Source organism: Alexandromys fortis, unplaced genomic scaffold (genome assembly GCF_014885135.2).
Source record: "Alexandromys fortis isolate MF-2015 unplaced genomic scaffold, M_Fortis_MF-2015_v1.1 scaffold_257, whole genome shotgun sequence".
Classification (NCBI taxonomy): domain Eukaryota; kingdom Metazoa; phylum Chordata; class Mammalia; order Rodentia; family Cricetidae; genus Alexandromys; species Alexandromys fortis.
In genome coordinates, this window is record NW_026068134.1 from 981,525 (window position 1) to 998,913 (window position 17,389).

The window sequence follows — 17,389 nt, forward strand, 5'->3', positions numbered from 1 at the left end:
CCTAAGAGGCGCCGCCTGGGAACCCGGAGCCCCTGACGGGCCTGGGCGGCCGCCGGGGCCTGAAGCCTGGGCGTTCGGCGCGCCACTGCGGCGGCCGCTCCTCCCCGCTCTGGGCGCGCCGGGCCCTGGGCCTGGCCTAGCCGAGCGCCGCGCCCTCCCGACCGGGGCCACGCAGCCCGGCCCCAACCGCCCTCCGCCCGCCCGCTGTCTCTCCGAGCCGCCGCCGGCTCGGGCCCCGCCGCTGGGGTCACCCCTGGTAGGCTCTTGCCCGCTCCCAGCCTCCGCTGCTCGATGGGTGGGGTGCTTTTGAGCGTCCCCCCTGCTCCTTTTCTCAGCTCTTGACCGCAAGGACAGCGCCCGTGCCCTGCCGGTCCCCTCAGCCGCACGCACGCCGCCATCCACCTGCCTCCCCGCGGGGATGGCCCGCCGGTGACCGCCACCGCCGCGCGCCCGCCCCAGCTGCCCTCGTCCAGGCTGCGCTGCGTCGCCCCGCGCTTGACCCCCTCCCCTGTCCACGGCGTCCCGGCTCCCGGCGACGCCAAGAGGGCGAAGATGTGGCTGAAGCTGTTTTTCTTGCTCCTGTATTTCCTGGTTCTGTTCGTCCTGGCCAGGTTTTTTGAGGCCATTGTGTGGTATGAGACCGGCATCTTTGCTACCCAGCTGGTGGATCCAGTGGCATTGAGCTTCAAGAAGCTGAAGACCATTCTGGAGTGTCGAGGTTTGGGCTACTCCGGGTTGCCCGAGAAGAAAGATGTTCGGGAGCTGGTGGAGAAGTCAGGCAAGTGCCGGGCTCCCCGAGGTCGCCTCCACTGTCCTGGCTCTCCCCCCCCCGCCCCCGCCCCCGCCCCCCTCCGAATGAGGCGGCCCCCGGAATGGTCAAGCACACTGCTCCCGAGAGCTGTCCAGGTCTTCTTTGACCACGTTTTCTACGAATATGTAAATCCGGGTTTTGAAAAGGGGGCGTACTAGGTGTCTTGGTGTGTTTGTAAGGTTCTTTGGAAATGACAGTTTGAAAATGTAGGTTGTAAAAAAAGTGTTAAATTGATTTATTCCAGGATTCAAGAACGTCAGTTGAAATTGATTAAAATATAGGAAAGGAAAAACTCCAAAATGTAGCTGTATATAGCAGTATCTGCCTCCATAGTAAAAAGCTACCGGGAGGGTAAAACATCATTAAAATAATAACAAAGAGGCACGTGGACCTAAGATTTGCATGTAAATGATGTGTTGGCTAAGGTGTGCAAGGTGCAGATTTTCTCTTTATGCTTTAAATGAAGTGAACATTTTGTGTCACCGCCGGCCTTCTTTGGAGTTCATATTTTCTTGCAGGATTGCAATTTTTATTTTTTAATTTTGAATATATACCTTTCTTGTCATGTGTCACAGGCATCCCTGCGTCACGTAATGGGTTGAGGAAGAGAACTGATAAAAACGCTGAAAGAATATTTAATGCCTTAACAAATATATTTCCATTAGCCAACAATTTGGGGTTTAGGATTGGGTAGGGAAATACAGTTAATTTGATTCACTGCTGTACAAAGAAAAATGCCTCTTTGTTTAGGTAGTAATCCTGAGAGAGGCATGTAAGTTGAGAGAGGCATTCTGAATTGCTATAGGAAGCGTTTGAAACTGCTGATTATCTTTTTCGTCGTTTCAGGAGTATTTGTCAGCTGGGCCTTTTACAAGATAATTTTTTTCCTTATTTAGTACTGTCTAGACTTATAGTGTGATAGGCAAGAATACAAACTACAGCAGGCCAACACTTGTGGACTCAGCTCACGGCCGGGGTAGGGGGAAGGAATCCTTTCCAGAAGGCCGCATTTTCCAACTTGTCTATTCGTATCTCCCTTCGCTGCCTCTGTGACGCCATTGGTTGTTGGGGGAGGGAAGTGGGTTGGCTAAGGTTATTATCCCATAGAGTTGTTTGAGCACACTTTTCCCCCTGTGAGCTTTATGTTAGGTATTTGCTGCCTTTTGAACTTGTAATTGTCGTGTGGAATGTACAAGGAATCTACATATAGCCTGAAGAATAGACAGCTCAAGTATGATCCACATCACCTGTGTTAAAGCATAACAACAAAAAGTCTTGGAATGGCGATTCGCCTGTAAACCCAAATGTTTGTTGTGGATGGCTTTGCTTCTGGAGTGGAATGGGGTCACTGACTCACTACGTAATATTTACGGCAAAAGATAAATAATGTGACGTGAGAGGTTTGGTTTTTATATTTTATGATACAGGATCCAAGTTTACACTAAACTTGTATATGAATGTGGGGTTTGTTCTGATAGGTAAATATTCTATCTCCCACGCACATAAAAACCTTGTTGCTATTTTAGGCAGGCTGATGGCAAGTTCTGTCAACCTACTTCTAAATCTTTTGAGTCAGAACACATAAACCAGGCTGTTGAAAAATGCAGGCTTATATAAAATTACATGATTACTAGTTTGATTTTTTCTGGATTGGTATAAATTGGTAATTTATTAACAGGCTATATGATGACCCCATTAGAGAGAGTATAAACTGTACTATAAGAGATAGGTTTTATGTCTTCACTCTTTGCTGATGAATGAATCTTGTATTCAGGTGCTATTCTTTTTTCCCATAGAATGAGCATATTATAATATGGCTATTTATGATATTAAAATGAAATTAATCATTGAAGTTGGGAACATGGGATTTTTTTAAATCTTACCAAGTTTTTTGTTTTCTTCAGGTGACCTGATGGAGGGTGAACTCTATTCTGCTCTTAAGGAAGAAGAGGCATCTGAGTCAGTTTCTAGTACCAATTTCAGTGGTGAAATGCACTTCTATGAGCTTGTGGAAGACACAAAAGATGGCATCTGGCTTGTTCAGGTAGAAAGAGCAATAATACTTGAGCACCGTATTTCTGCTAACTAGTATTTACCACTGACCGACACTTCTGTTGTGTCATGCTTCCTAGGCAAAACTCAGTTCTCTTAGGGTTTTTCAAACCATAGTAATGAGAACCAGGGCAGGAGGTGCAGCTCATTTGGTAGCGCACTACTGTGTATGATGCCCTGCCTGACACCACTTAGACCAGGTGTGGTGGTGCACACCTGAAAAGCCAGCCAGCAGGCAGGAGGTGGAAGCAGGAGACCCAGAAGTTCAAGGTCTTCATCAGCTGCTTAGTGAAATCAAGGCCACGTATTCAAGAATACGTGAGACCCTCTCTTTGAAAAACAGTAAAAATTCAAGAGTGGAATAGGAAAGAGTGGAGAAAGGGAATTGTTTTGAGAACCAGCAAAAAGAAATGTATAGAAACACATATGTTCCTTTTTTTTAAAAAAAAAATAATGGTTTATTTATTTTTTCCAGACAGGGTTTCTCTCTGTAGCTTTGGAGCCTGTCCTGGAACTAGCTCTTGTAGACCAGGCTGGCCTCAAATCCACAGAGATCCGCCTGTCTCTGCCTCCCAAGTGCTGGGATTAAAGATATGCACCACTGTCACCTGGCTTTTTATTTTTATTTTATGTGCATTGGTGGTTTGCCTGCATGTCTTGTGAGGGTGTCAGATCCCCTGGAACTGGAACTACAGACAGTTGTGAGTTGCCATGTGGGTACTGGGAATTGAATCCAGGACCTCTGGAAGAGCCGCCACTGCCCTTAACTGCCGAACCATTTCTCCAGTTCCTTTTATTTAAAAGTGTGCACTATTTTTTTATGATCTTTAACTCTAGTTTTGAGTTTATTAGTCCACAGTATTTTAATATGTAAGGGAAGAACACAAAGGCAAATAAATCTGTGCATTAGCAAAGTAACCCACTTTGAATGGCAGCTCTGCTAACTAGCCCCGAATCAGCAGCTCAGCTAAGTAGACAACTTGACTGTACTGGGGAGCTGGGGAGCATGCAATATTTTGTTTATGATGATGAGATCGTTTTTATGATATCAAGACTGTAAGATTTGATTAGTATATTAGAAATTTCAAATTGTAAAGGGCTTTAAAAATTATCTTTTATGCTTTCCATGGCATGGTTTAGGATAACTGGATACACATTAATGTAACCATGTAAATAGAATAATTATATGATATTGAGCATGTAATGTTATCCTAAATGTTGCTTAGAAGAAAGCACCGTTTAATTTTTAAAATCTGCATTTACTTACAGTACACAACAAGTAGACTAGAGGCCTGAATGAGCATGAATGAAGAACGTAGTGTGGAAGGCTGAGACTCACAAGTCCTAGCAGGCTAACCCTTTCTGAAGCACTAAGATGGGACGTGGTTTCTTCAAGTCCTGGGACTTGAACTAGACTCATTTCTCAGATCCTCTGATTTTTTTTCTCTTCTCAGACTGGATTTTATTTAGCCACTGACAGTTCATAGAGATCCCTCCCTTCTTCAGTGCATTTGAGCTTTCACTTTGCTGTTGACAAATTCTGATTTAGGGTGCGAAAATGAAACTAGCTTCTTCATATTGCTTTCTGAGAACAAAGACTTCAAGGTTTGGTTTTAAAATAAGGTTTGAATTCCGAAACCTTAATTGGAGGCCCAGTGTTGTTATTGACTTGCAGTATGATTGGAAATAGCTAGATTTTCTCTGTGTCTGGCCTCAAGTACATAGGCATTTAAAGAGGATGGATTGACGCTGCCATCCAGTGCACCTAAAAGGTGAGCTTTGGTAATTGTGGAGATTTCTCTGGAAGCCCCTGGCCTTCCCTGTATAGTACATTCCTACTGCACTGACTTTTTGCCTTCTCATAATCAGCAGAGGTGGAGCCTGAGAGGGTCCCTTCACTGTGCAGTCAATTCTAGTTCACTTCTGTCTTACTTCATTAACTTAAGAAATACGATGAAAGAGTTGAGAACATAGCTCAGTGGTAGAACGTGTGCTTAGCATGCAGGAAGCCCTAGATGTGATGTCCAATATTGAAAGAAAAAAAAATCATCCATCTCTTTAAAGCTTTAAGAAAGTGTTACTCTATTTCTTCCCCCAGTACTTATTCCTAACAGGTCAAGGAAGATTTATCGGTTTTGATAATTTTAGATCTTTTAACAAGATAGAATTGAATAGCCAGTCCTATCACTATGTATTTATGGCCTAAATGCTTATCACTCACATGAATAGATTCTCTGCAAATGAATGGGGAAGAAGGCACTATATACTTATGGAACTCAGAAGAGTCATGACAGGGGCCTAGGAATTGCTTTGAAATCCAGGATCTGCCTGTAAATTAAGGGAATATCTGATTGACTAGTTAGCAATCTATTCTTCACTTTTAAGTTATCTTTTTTTTTAAAAAAATTATGTTTATTTCATATATATCAGTGTTTTGCCCCATTTATATCTGGGTACCATGTGCATGCCTGATGCTCACAGAGGCCAGAAGAGGATGTCAGAGCCCCTGGAGTTAGTGTTACAGATGGTTGTTAGCTGCCATGTGATGCTGGGAGTCAACACAGGTAGAGCAGCCAATACTCTTACCCACAGACCCGTTTTTCCAGCCCCAATTATCTACTTTTTGATGTCTTACTGAAGATAAATATATATGGATTAAATTCCTTAGTATATGACAAAGTTAGCCCCTTTATTCAGTATAAATGGCTATGCAAGGCCCTCTTCTAGGACATGGAGATACAGCAGGAAGATACCGAGGGCTATCTATGCTCAGACAGCTCACATTCCAGCTGTGAGAATCAGACACCAAATAAATTAATATTTAATACAACACCAGTAAGTTGAAAGTTATAAAAAGGAAAAGAAGCAGGCTAAAGAAACAGAATAATGAGGATTTTTTTTACAAGGTGGCCAATATAGCTTCTAGTCTCTGCCTTGCCTTCTCCCAAAGTGTTTTAAAGGCATATTCACAGTTGAAAAGCACCTCCTAAGAACAATGGGATGTGTTTATATGGGTTCTTTATAAAGAAACAGGACAATAGGACACAGTTCTCCAGCAGTCAAATCAAAGTTTGCACTAATTTCCAGTGTCTGACTTGTGTTCGTTGTGGCCAGTGACTGACGTCTGTCAGATGGCTCATCTGGTCTGTTAGGACAGCTGAGACCTGCCCTTGGCCCTGGGAGCTGACCTGCTAAGCTTATTGGCTGGGCACCTCCTGTAAGCTTCATAGTTATTTTTGGGTTTTTATTTCTTTAGTGTTTTAAACTATACTTAAAAAATTTAAAGTATCTTCTAGGAAGAGAAAGAAAATGTTCTCTTGGTCGGTCGTCGTTCTTCTGCCAGGTCATATTAATCCAGTCTTTTCAAAGGACAGCTTTCAGGAATACGTTTTCTACAGCTTGAATTGCGGTTCTTTTCTGCTTCTGTCTTTGTTTTCTGTTGTTGTTGTCTGTTTTGAGGCAGGTTCCCACTTTGTAGTCCAAGCATTAGCAGCCTTCCTGCCTCATCTTTCTGAGTGCTGGATTATAGGTGTCAGCCATCATGTTAGTCTCCATGTTAGGTATTGTAAAAGACGCTTGTGTTTGTGTGTTTGTTTTTTTTTTTTCCTTTTTTAATGAGGAGTATTTTCATAGACTGTACTGCATTGACCCTGGCCACTTCTGTCTTCAGCTTGTTGAGCTCGATTCCATGTGCTTCCTCAATTCTCTTGTGTGTGTAGAGACTGGAACTGTATTGCTTTTCCTGTTGCTGGCCAAGATACCTGGTGGCAGCAGTGTAGGAAGGCAAGGTCTAGCTGGGCTCCCGGTGTGAGGATCTATCCGTCATGGAGGGGAAGCATGGCAGCAGCAGTGTGGGAGGGAATGCCACTGTGGGACCACAAAGGACTGCTTTGCAGAGTTGATTCTCCCTTCCTTCCAACTCAGGTCACCAGGCTTGCCAGACAAATGCTTTTACCCACTAAGCCATTTGATCCCCTCATCTCCCACTTTTTAAAATTACATCTATCTTTTGTGGTGAGAAGCACTTACTGAGATCGAGGGCAATTTGTAGGAGTTGGTTCTCTCCTTCCACCAGCCATCACAAGAACTAATTTTCATTTTTAAATGTAGCAAAATCTGTGTGGTAGCTTTATCAATAATATGTACTGTGTAATGCGCACAGAATCAAGTCCTTTGTGGCACAGTTGGTACAAAGTTACAACTTCCTGCTTTGTCCCTAACCTAAATTCCTGTCTCTCATTAGCCATTTATTTCCCAATTTTGTGGATTCTTTGATTCTACAACTAGCTAGTCTTCTTGGCACCAAAATTAGAAGATGATTATTTTGTTTCAAAATGTTGCTGGTCAGAGACACAAATGGCAAAGGCTTTTTGGAAGAGTTATATAGTGAATAATAATATAATGGAAGAGTTATATAGTGAATGGCTTTTATGGAGTTGTTCTCTAACATTTTTATTTCTTTGTTTTGACTTTTGTCATGATTCGAAAAGGGATATAGCTGCTTGTTCCCTATTGGATGGCCCACTTAATGAGCTTAAAGTCACTGAAGCTGCACAGCAGTGAAAAAATTCTTTATGACTTAAAGAACTGGAAAGCTTTGGGCATTATTTACTGAAGTATTATGTTAATGCATTTCCTGTTTGGCTGGAACCTGATTTTAAACTTGTTTATCTTTGCTCTTAGATAAGAGTTTTGTTTAGGGCATTTCTAATTTATTCATCCTTTTATTGGGCTACTACAGAGCAAAATATAAGCATAAGCATAATACAAGCAAGCCACTTGTGTTTGTCTTTACCCATAATTTAAGCCAATGAGAATAGTACACTTGATTTTAGCCAGAAATTAGAGAAATGGTAACAGGGTGAATACTTAAAAATTAGTTAATTAAAATGCTATTCAGTTTTAGCTTTTGTCCATCACTGACCCTTCTTTAATGTATGCAAAACTTTCAGTTGACTAACATAACTGTATAGGATTTTAGCAAAGTAATTTCTAATTGTATAGCTGTAGTAACAGAGTTATATAAAATGATTTCATTAAAAGCTTAGATGACTTACATTTTTGTACTGCTCTCTCAGTTGGGGATCCTTAAACACTTCCAGAGCAGATGCTAGAACAGATTGCTGAGTAAATAAGGCCCCAGGGTTGAACATTGTCATGTAGCTCGTCAGCTGTGTTCCCAACTCAACTCACTCACTCCTGCTTTCCCTGCCAGAGCCTAGATGTGTCCGGGAACAGCCCTCTCTCACTCCTAACACAAGAATGCTTGTCATGAGTCTACACGGTACTTCTACAGTGAGCACCTGGGTCTTCTCTCAAAGCTGCCCGGAGACTTAGAGCCGTGCTACATTGACAGAAGCAAGCTCTCAGCTCCTTGGAGTGATGTTGTTGCCAACACAGGCTTAACGTGCCTCAGTTATTTTATAGCTTTAGTCAAGAAATGGAAAAATGTTCAGGAAAGAGAGTTATTTTAAAAGGGAGAGAAAAGGAGGAGCAGAGAAAAAGGGGAGTGCAAAATCCAGAGAGTAAGAGAGAACACAAAGAACAAGAGAGTATACTCTAGACTCACAGAGACCTACCTGTCTGTCTCCTGAGAAATCTGAAAATTACATTCTGGGGTCAAAAGAACTACTGTTCACTCTTGAGAAGTGTAAGGAAAGAAAGTAACACTTGCCTTTGGCTGGGTATGCAACTGAGTGGTGGAACATTTGCCTGGTATGTCCTTAGTGTCCTATGTTCCACCTCCTGAACCCCACCACACACACACAAAAGGAATCAGGAAGTAGGCACACTATGCCTGACTGCCCTGATTCACCAGGTAAACCTTTGCATATAGCTTTAGACCAGAGAAAAGGTAAATATTAAATATTATCTTAGGTAATGTGATTAACCTGAACCTCCTTAAAATGCCCAGGTCCTCAGTCATCTAAGAATGGGTGAACTCATCTCTCCCTCAGTAAGACCATCTATTTTCATTAAAAACACTATCAAACCATTTGCTTAATTCTCTAATCTGTATGCGTATTGAGTATCAAATGTATGTTATATATGTTACATTTACATGTACATTTCCATAGGGTTAGAACAGCAGTGTCCATGACATTGTGGAGGTACTGGAGTGATCTGGTAGCACAGAAAGGAGACTTCCATTTTCACTTCATGTGCCCCCAGCCTGTGATGCCCCTGACACTTTAGACTTCCCAGGAGAAAGGCCACATTTTAGGTAGCTGTACCACCCCTTGCCTCTCCCAGGGAGTTGACTGCTGGTACTCAGTTCAAACATGCCTGGAGTTTCACTTCCTGGAGGATTTTTGATTATGGAATTGGTTCTTCCTGCTAGAAAGATTAGAGGTCTCAGAGTATTGTGTTGTAATATTAAATTGAGTAGTGTTAGTAAAGATGGCATTTATGAAAACAGCTTAGGCCTGTATATATGCTGTACTTAAATTTAGATGCCTCATAAAAACTTGAGATTTTTTTTTTGGTTTTCCAATTAATTGTATTTTCTTTTATATTTAAAAAATTTTATTGCTATCTTCAGTGAGACTCTGCCTCCATTAAGTCAGGAAGATCAAAGGATAAAGAGAAGAGATACTAACTATTAAACTGACATAAATAGAGAAGCTATTAACGTTTTGAAAGTCAATTTAGATTTTTTTTCTTTCTTTAAAAAATAATCTCTTTCTCTGAGACCTAATTGTGTTTGAGGAGTATTTACACAGTTGTTGTAGAAGTTTATGATTGTCAAGTTCATTATGACTGTTCCTTTTCCTAGAGTCTTTCAAAGTTGCTGAGGGAAAAGTCCTAAGAGTAGCATTGATCTAGTCAAAGCATAGTTAAAAGAAAACATGTTTGATTCTTGGCTATAAAAGTAAACTTGGAAAAATGTGAAGTTTGAACTGGTTAAGTCCACATATGATAATTTTTATAAGCTTTATTTGTTTTTTTAAAACATTATTTTCAAGGAGAAATTGATTTCAGGGCCATTTTCTATCTGTGTAACATAATCCTAGAGACTAGGTCACGTGGTAGAGAATATGGCTAGATTTTTCAAAAGTTTTTGACTCCTATTACTCCTAGAGCTTGGGGTTTAACACCCTGCACTTGTGTATTTTTCTAGTTGGACAGTTTTAGCTCTGTAAGTGAGAGCCAGTAAGGCAGCAGGTAAAGGTGCTCACTGCACAAGCCTGCTGACCTGAGTCCCGTCCTCAGGACCAGCACAGTAGGAGAGAACTGACTGCCGAGAGCTGTGCTCTGCTGTCCACACGGGTGCTGTAGCACTCACGCTATATACACTAATAACAGTAAATTAAAATTTAAAGGGAAAGAAGTAATTCAGTTAAACCAGAACTAGAAAGAGGATTTTTGCTGTAGATATGAATGATTGGGTTTAGCCAATTAAATTTCACTTTTTTCCCCTTTCTTTCTCTTTTGGGAAATAGGTCATAGCAAATGACAGAAGTCCTTTGGTGGGTAAAATCCACTGGGAGAAAATGGTAAAAAAGGTTTCAAGATTTGGAATACGAACAGGCACTTTTAACTGTTCTAGTGATCCCAGGTAAGTGGATTGGAATCTTTCTTGCTTAATAAAGACAATACTACCAGAAACCCACCTGAACAGAAAACTAATTTTATGTTTAGTGTACAGCTAGTTATTAAGATGTCTGTAGTTTTGCATAAGCTGCTGTTTGTTGACTTTCTGAGCGAGCCCTTAAAATGGTCTGTAGTCCTTTTGTTTCAGTATCCTCTTGCAGATAGACGGTGTGGGTGACATCACTGTTCTCATCTGCAGCTCAGACTGACATTGAACTCACTGTAGCCCTTCTTCAGTCAAGGGCTGGGATTGCAGGCATACACTACCACTTTCGCACTTCTGACCTCGAGTTTGCATTTCCTTAGTCACTTTCCTTCTCTTCTACAACTGTCCCTAGGCATGCCCTTCTCCCTAACGTCACAGTCAGACTTAGCATTCTATTTAATCAAACATATACTTTCTAACTTTTCTACCCTTCACGGTTTTCTTTCTCTTCACATTTTCTTAGTTTGTCATCTTCAATAGTCAGTGTATTATTACATTCATTTTTGTCCTGTTATTCCATTTTTTACATTTAAAAAATTTAGATTATATATGTCTGTATAGAGGAACATATGTGGATATAGAGGAATGTGTGTGTGTGTGTGTGTGTGTGTGTGTGTGTGTGTGTGTGTGTAGAGGAACATGTATGAGTGCAGGTGCTGTTGGAGTTCAAAAGATGGTGTAGGATCTCCTGAATCTGAAGTAATAGGCAGCTGTGGGCCACACTGTGTGGGCACTGGTGAAAAAAAAATCAAAATTTTTTATATAGCCAAAAGAAGTGACTAATAAGTTGGGCAAAGTGGTATATGTCTGTATTCCCAGTGGGAGGTAGAAACAGGAGAATCTCAAGATCTCAAGTTCTAAGCCAACCTGTGTAGTGAAATACTGTTGCAAAACAATAACAACAAAATTGAAGAATGTTTTTGTGATAGTATCAGTGAATTTATTCTGACCTTTAAAATGTTCTTTTTGAATTGGATGTAAAGGGTTTTATGCTGATACATGGTAATATAAGATTCTTAAAACAATATATGCATATAGTCTGGTCTTCATTTGGATACCTTTAGATTAGTATTTAGAAAAATGAATATTAGTAACCTAGTATTTATAAGTGTTAGAAATTATTACCCAAACTTGGAAAACACGATTTAATTTTAAAGTTGTGACACAGGGAATATTCTTCTGTTGGGTACTCTTAAGTTCTCTTCAGAATAACAAAACTTAAAAATATGAGTTCTGAACTGAAAAGAAAATATAAAAGGAAGAAATGAATCAACTAAAACCTTGCCTGCTCTACAAAGAAAGACTCTGTGTCATAAAGATTATCATTTGATATATGACACAAATCAGAAATGAATGTAGTTATAGGAGAAAAGATAAAAATAATGACCAAGCATAGAGATGTGGGACTGGAGAGATGGTTCAGTAGTTAACATTTTTCTGCTATTGCAGAGGACCTGGAGTCAGTTCCCAGCACCTAGATAGCTTACAGATATCTGTCTCTAGTGCCAGGGGCTCTGATATATTGTGCACACATGATACATATAAACTCACACACACACATAAAAATAAAGGCAGATTGTAATGAACAGAAATGTGTCATCACAAGTATCTTGCATTGAAAGCTCCTTAGATAATATCTGAAGGAGGCCATCATATACCTGCATTTTACCTACTGTGCTTTTGGCAAGGGCAAAAACAGATTCTAACCATTGAACTATTTTACATTGGATAAATATATAGTTAAGGGGTAGAAATACGTCTAAGGCAGGTTGTTTTTTAAACCATTTTATGTTGATGGAATCTGCATTGTAAGGGAGTGAATCAAGGAGTAGGAAGCTGAGAGTCAGGATCTATGATTCAGAGTTACTGAGATTGCTTCCCAGAGTCCTCAGCGACCTGCTCTTTGAAAGTCAACATAGCATCTTCATTTATCTTTCATTAGACCACAGTGTTCCTAAGATTAATTAGTCATTTTACCATTATAGAGCATAGGCCACACAACTAGACTTTCATCTCTGATCCTATGAATGTGTAACATACTCATTTAACCGTAATAAATATGAACATGTGCTTAATAAATAAAATGAGCATCTATGACTTTTGTCAGTTTTCTGAGTAGCAACATAAGAAACCAAGTGGAACCTGTTTTTAAGTCTAATGAAGCATAGCCATGTGGTAGATTTTTTTTTCTTTGGTTTTTCGAGACAGGGTTTCTCTGTGGTTTTGGAGCCTGTCCTGGAACTAGCTCTTGTAGACCAGGCTGGTCTCGAACTCACAGAGATCCGCCTGCCTCTGGCCCCCCCCCCCCCCCCCCCCCCCCCCCCCCCCCCCCCCCGAGTGCTGGGATTAAAGGCGTGCGCCACCACCGCCCGGTTTATGTGGTAGATTTTTTAAAAAATCCTTTATCAAGATAAATTTTGTGCATCATAAAATTCCACATGGCAAGTTTGGGGCAAGGAAGGTGTTATTAAAAAAAAAGGAGGAGGAAAATGTTTCCAGTTATCATCTATGCAGTCATGCAGCAGCTGTTTCCTTTTTAGTACTTCTCATCACCTAGTTTTCAGAAGGGACAAACGTCCTAGCAAGAGCTTGTTGGTACCAAAAGGAGTCGAGTCCCCTGCACCTACCGAAGACTTAGCCAAGTGCTGGTCGCAGTTATGCTCTTCTGCGGTCACTGCACTGGTGGACGCGGCTCGTTCTTGGGCCACATCTCTTTGTCGGTATACTGTCTTTGCTTCTTAAATGTTAAACCTTTTCTTCGAGTCTTCATTAAAGAGAGAAGAGAGTTACCCATGGAACTTGGAGTAACTCTCTTGGACTGGCTTATGGAAAGCTCAGTCACTCTGTGGTCGACAGTGCTGCTGCTCTGTGGGCATCAGGTCATGTGGTAGTACTTACGAGAAATCGCAAGGCGGGGTTTCTTTCTACACCACCTCAGGCACCCAGCTTGTAGGAGCATTCATCCTTCTCTGTCTCTACTTAATGTCCAACCATCTTTCAAGACTTATTTCATTTCCCAAACCTTTCTTGAGATCTTCCCATGCTCAAACCCCTGCTGATATCCCTTTTCTTTGATCTTTCATATTGGTTTTGCATCCTTCACAGGATTTTTTAAATTCTATATGAACAGAAATTACTTTCCATTATCTTTGGTTCTTATTATGTAATGAGTATCACATAAGAGATGCTGAAGTATTTACTGATTCTTCTGTTTTGTACAACCTTTTCTTTTCCTAGAAATATATTCAAAGCAGACTATAGTAAACTAGCTTGTTCTGACACAATTACCAAGTATTGGTCTCTCTGGTTATTTGAAGGTTATCTGAGAAGAGGGTAAAAGGGGACTTTTCAGGCCCTAAAGAAACTGTTAGGATGTAAGTTGTGCAGTAGCCCAGCTGTTGACTACAGTTTACTCTCTTACAGGTACTGCAGGAGAAGAGGCTGGGTTCGTTCCACCCTCATTATGTCTGTCCCACAAACAAGTACATCTAAAGGAAAAGTCATGCTTAAAGAGTATAGTGGACGCAAGATTGAAGTAGAACACATTTTTAAGTGGATAACTGCCCATGCAGCTTCTCGAATCAAAACTATATATAGCGTTGAACATTTGAAAGAAGAATGGAATAAAAGTGATCAGTACTGGATAAAAATATACCTATTTGCAAAGCTTGACCAACCACCAGCTTTCTTCTCTGCATTAAGTATAAAATTTACTGGAAGAGTTGAGTTTATTTTTGTTAATGTGGAAAATTGGGACAACAAGAGTTATATGACAGATATTGGTGTCTATAACATGCCATCATACATACTTAGAACTCCTGAAGGAATTTACAGATATGGTAACCACACAGGTGAATTTATATCCCTCCAGGCCATGGATTCATTTTTGCGCTCATTACAACCTGAAGTAAATGATCTGTTTGTTTTGAGTTTGGTTCTAGTTAATCTTATGGCTTGGATGGACTTATTTATTACACAAGGAGCCACCATCAAGCGGTTTGTGGTTCTCATAAGCACTTTAGGGACATACAATTCCCTAATAATTATTTCCTGGCTACCTGTGTTGGGCTTTCTACAGCTCCCTTACTTAGATAGTTTTTATGAATATAGCTTAAGATTATTGCGATACTCTAATACAACCACACTGGCTTCATGGGTAAGGGCAGACTGGATGTTTTACTCTTCACACCCAGCCCTGTTTCTCAGTACCTACCTTGGACATGGTTTGCTAATTGATTACTTTGAGAAGAAGAGACGGCGCAGCAACAATGATGAAGTTAATGCGAATAATTTGGAATGGTTATCAAGTCTGTGGGACTGGTACACTAGCTACCTCTTCCACCCGATTGCTTCTCTTCAGAACTTTCCTGTAGACTCTGACTGGGACGAAGACCCTGACTTATTCTTGGAACGGTTAGCTTTCCCTGACCTTTGGCTTCATCCTCTGATACCAACTGATTATATTAAAAACTTACCAATGTGGCGGTTTAAATGTCTTGGGGTACAGTCTGAAGAAGAAATGTCAGAGAGTTCTCAGGACACTGAAAATGACTCAGATAGTGACAACATGGACACTTTTAGTAGTAAGAATGTATTTGAAGATAGACAAAGCATGGTTCACAGTTCTCCAGGAAGAGCAAGCCACTGTGATGCTGGGGCTTGTTCATGTGCCAATAAATATTGTCAGACCAGCCCGTGTGAAAGGAAGGGGAGGTCATATGGATCACATAACACTAATGAAGATATGGAACCGGACTGGTTAACTTGGCCTGCTGGTACACTGCACTGTACTGAATGTGTTGTTTGCCTTGAGAATTTTGAAAATGGATGTTTGATAATGGGGTTACCTTGTGGTCATGTATTTCATCAGAATTGCATTGTTATGTGGTTGGCTGGAGGCCGACACTGTTGCCCTGTTTGCCGTTGGCCTTCGTATAAGAAAAAGCAGCCATATGCACAACAGTTGTTGTCAAATGATGTCCCATCGTAACCATGTGCAATTTGTCTTTAATAAGCTTTGAGTATCTTACAGCTTGCCTTTTTAATGTTAGTCACAAGTTTTGTGGTTTGAAGTTTAGTTTAATGTTAGTGCAGTGACAGGAAGTACACATTATGCTGATGTTGATGGCAGAGTTGATCTGGTTGCCTGTGTGTCAGTTGAATGCATACTAAACTGTAAAAATTTATTTCCAGCATTGGAAATTCAGAAGTTAATGTTTTTTGTAAGCACAAAAGAAGTATAGTAGAAATTTATCCTAGGAAGACTTTACAAGGCAGAGTCAAATCTAGTGGGACTGAGCTGGTTTCTTATTCTAAATGTTTTCTCCCTTTTTACAATCTTTGTCCAGCACCTCTTGGTTAAATAATGTATGCTCTGAGACATGAAATTAAAGCAGATCTATGAAATAAATTATTTTAAAACCAGAAGGTTATAGGCTTTCCAGTGTTAAGCTGTGGTACGGCGACTGCTTTTTGTAGGTGTGTTGCTGGTGTGTTAATTCCACGGGGAAGGAGAGGGCAGGAATCCTGCCGCTGCCACTGGCTGTGAGTAGTGGAATCCTCACCGCTAGGCAGCTTTGACAGGAAAGCATGTCATGGGGGTTTTTAAATAAGTGTTACATTTTGTTATTTAGCATATTCATCTAAATAAAAGCAACTATGGCTTATTAGTCATACAAGGACTAGCTTGTATGTTTAACTGACTTTTTAAAAAAGTCAGTGCTAGAGGAAAGCTGAGATTATAGATAATATAGTAAATATCTATTTCTCTTTAATGCTCCATATTTGTATTTTATTACATCTACTTTATCACTTTTTAATGACAGTTTTAATATTTTTCCTTCCCCCCTCCCCCGAACCTGTTGAAAATACACTGAAACATCATGCTGCTTTAGCCCTGATCTGTCACCGTATGTCCCCTATAAGTCAGGGCTTTCTCTGCAGACACCACATCACTGTCACCCCTGAAACATAATACTGACTCAGTAACAACTGATACATGACCTTTGTTCCCCATATCTTTTATGTTTCATCTTTCTTGTGACTGTAGCGAAGAATCATTTATTATTGGGTTTGGTCTCCTCTCATTTTATCCTGACCTCTGGAGAAACTGCTGTCCTTTTGTTTTAGTTGTTTTGTGTGGTGCTAAGGCTTGAACTCAGGACCTCGGCATAATAGGCAAGTACCCTGAGCTGCACATCAACCCTTTTTATTTTTAAATTTTGAGATAAGTCCCACTAGGTTTCCTGGGCTGCTCTCGAACTCAGTGTGGCTCAAAGAAGCCTTACACTCAATCTTCCTGCCTTGGCCTCTGGAGTAGCTAAGATTACAGGCTTGTCCCACAGGTCTGGCGCCCTTTCTGATACTGATATTGGAAAGGTATAAATGAACGGGTTTGCACAGTGTTCCTCATTCTCTTTCATGGTAGATATGAGTGTTGCCCATGTACACATCAGGATGCATGTGGTACAGCTTTATTGTTGGTGATGCTAAATTTGTGTAAAGTGCTATCTGTCAAGTCTCCTTTGTGGGACACTTTCTCTCTGTGTAGTTTAAGAAGCAACCTGTGAGTATACGATCCTTGTCCTTGTCTCAGTTGCTTAAACAGCCAGTGACGATTCTCTGAATCAGTTATCAAACAGTTGCCGTGTGGGCACTTTACAATTTCATCTTAATGCTACAATTATTAGCTAGAGGTGTGTGTGTGAGAGAGAGACACACAGACACACAGAGACAGACAGAGATGGGGAGTGGGGAACAGAGAGCGCAAGACTTTCCATTTTTCTTCCATGTTTTGAATATCACTGAACTCAGGGTTTTTGTTTTCAGTCTATTAAAACCCCAGGTGTTAGAAGAATGCTTAGTGGTTGTGCGCACTGGCTGCTCTTACAGGAGTCCTGGGTTCAGTTCCTAGCATCCATGTGGCAGTTCACCACTTCTATCCACAA

At 40.8% G+C, this 17,389-nt stretch overlaps 1 protein-coding gene across 1 annotated transcript; it reads left to right on the plus strand.

Moving 5' to 3' along the window:
• Positions 1 to 537: 537 nt before the first annotated feature.
• Positions 538 to 15,869, plus strand: Rnf103 (ring finger protein 103). The gene is made up of 4 exons (XM_050126409.1): positions 538 to 778; positions 2,716 to 2,855; positions 10,306 to 10,421; positions 13,866 to 15,869. Exons 1-4 carry the CDS (start codon positions 553 to 555, stop codon positions 15,430 to 15,432), a joined length of 2,049 nt encoding a protein of 682 aa, XP_049982366.1. The 5' UTR covers positions 538 to 552; the 3' UTR covers positions 15,433 to 15,869.
• Positions 15,870 to 17,389: the final 1,520 nt, after the last annotated feature.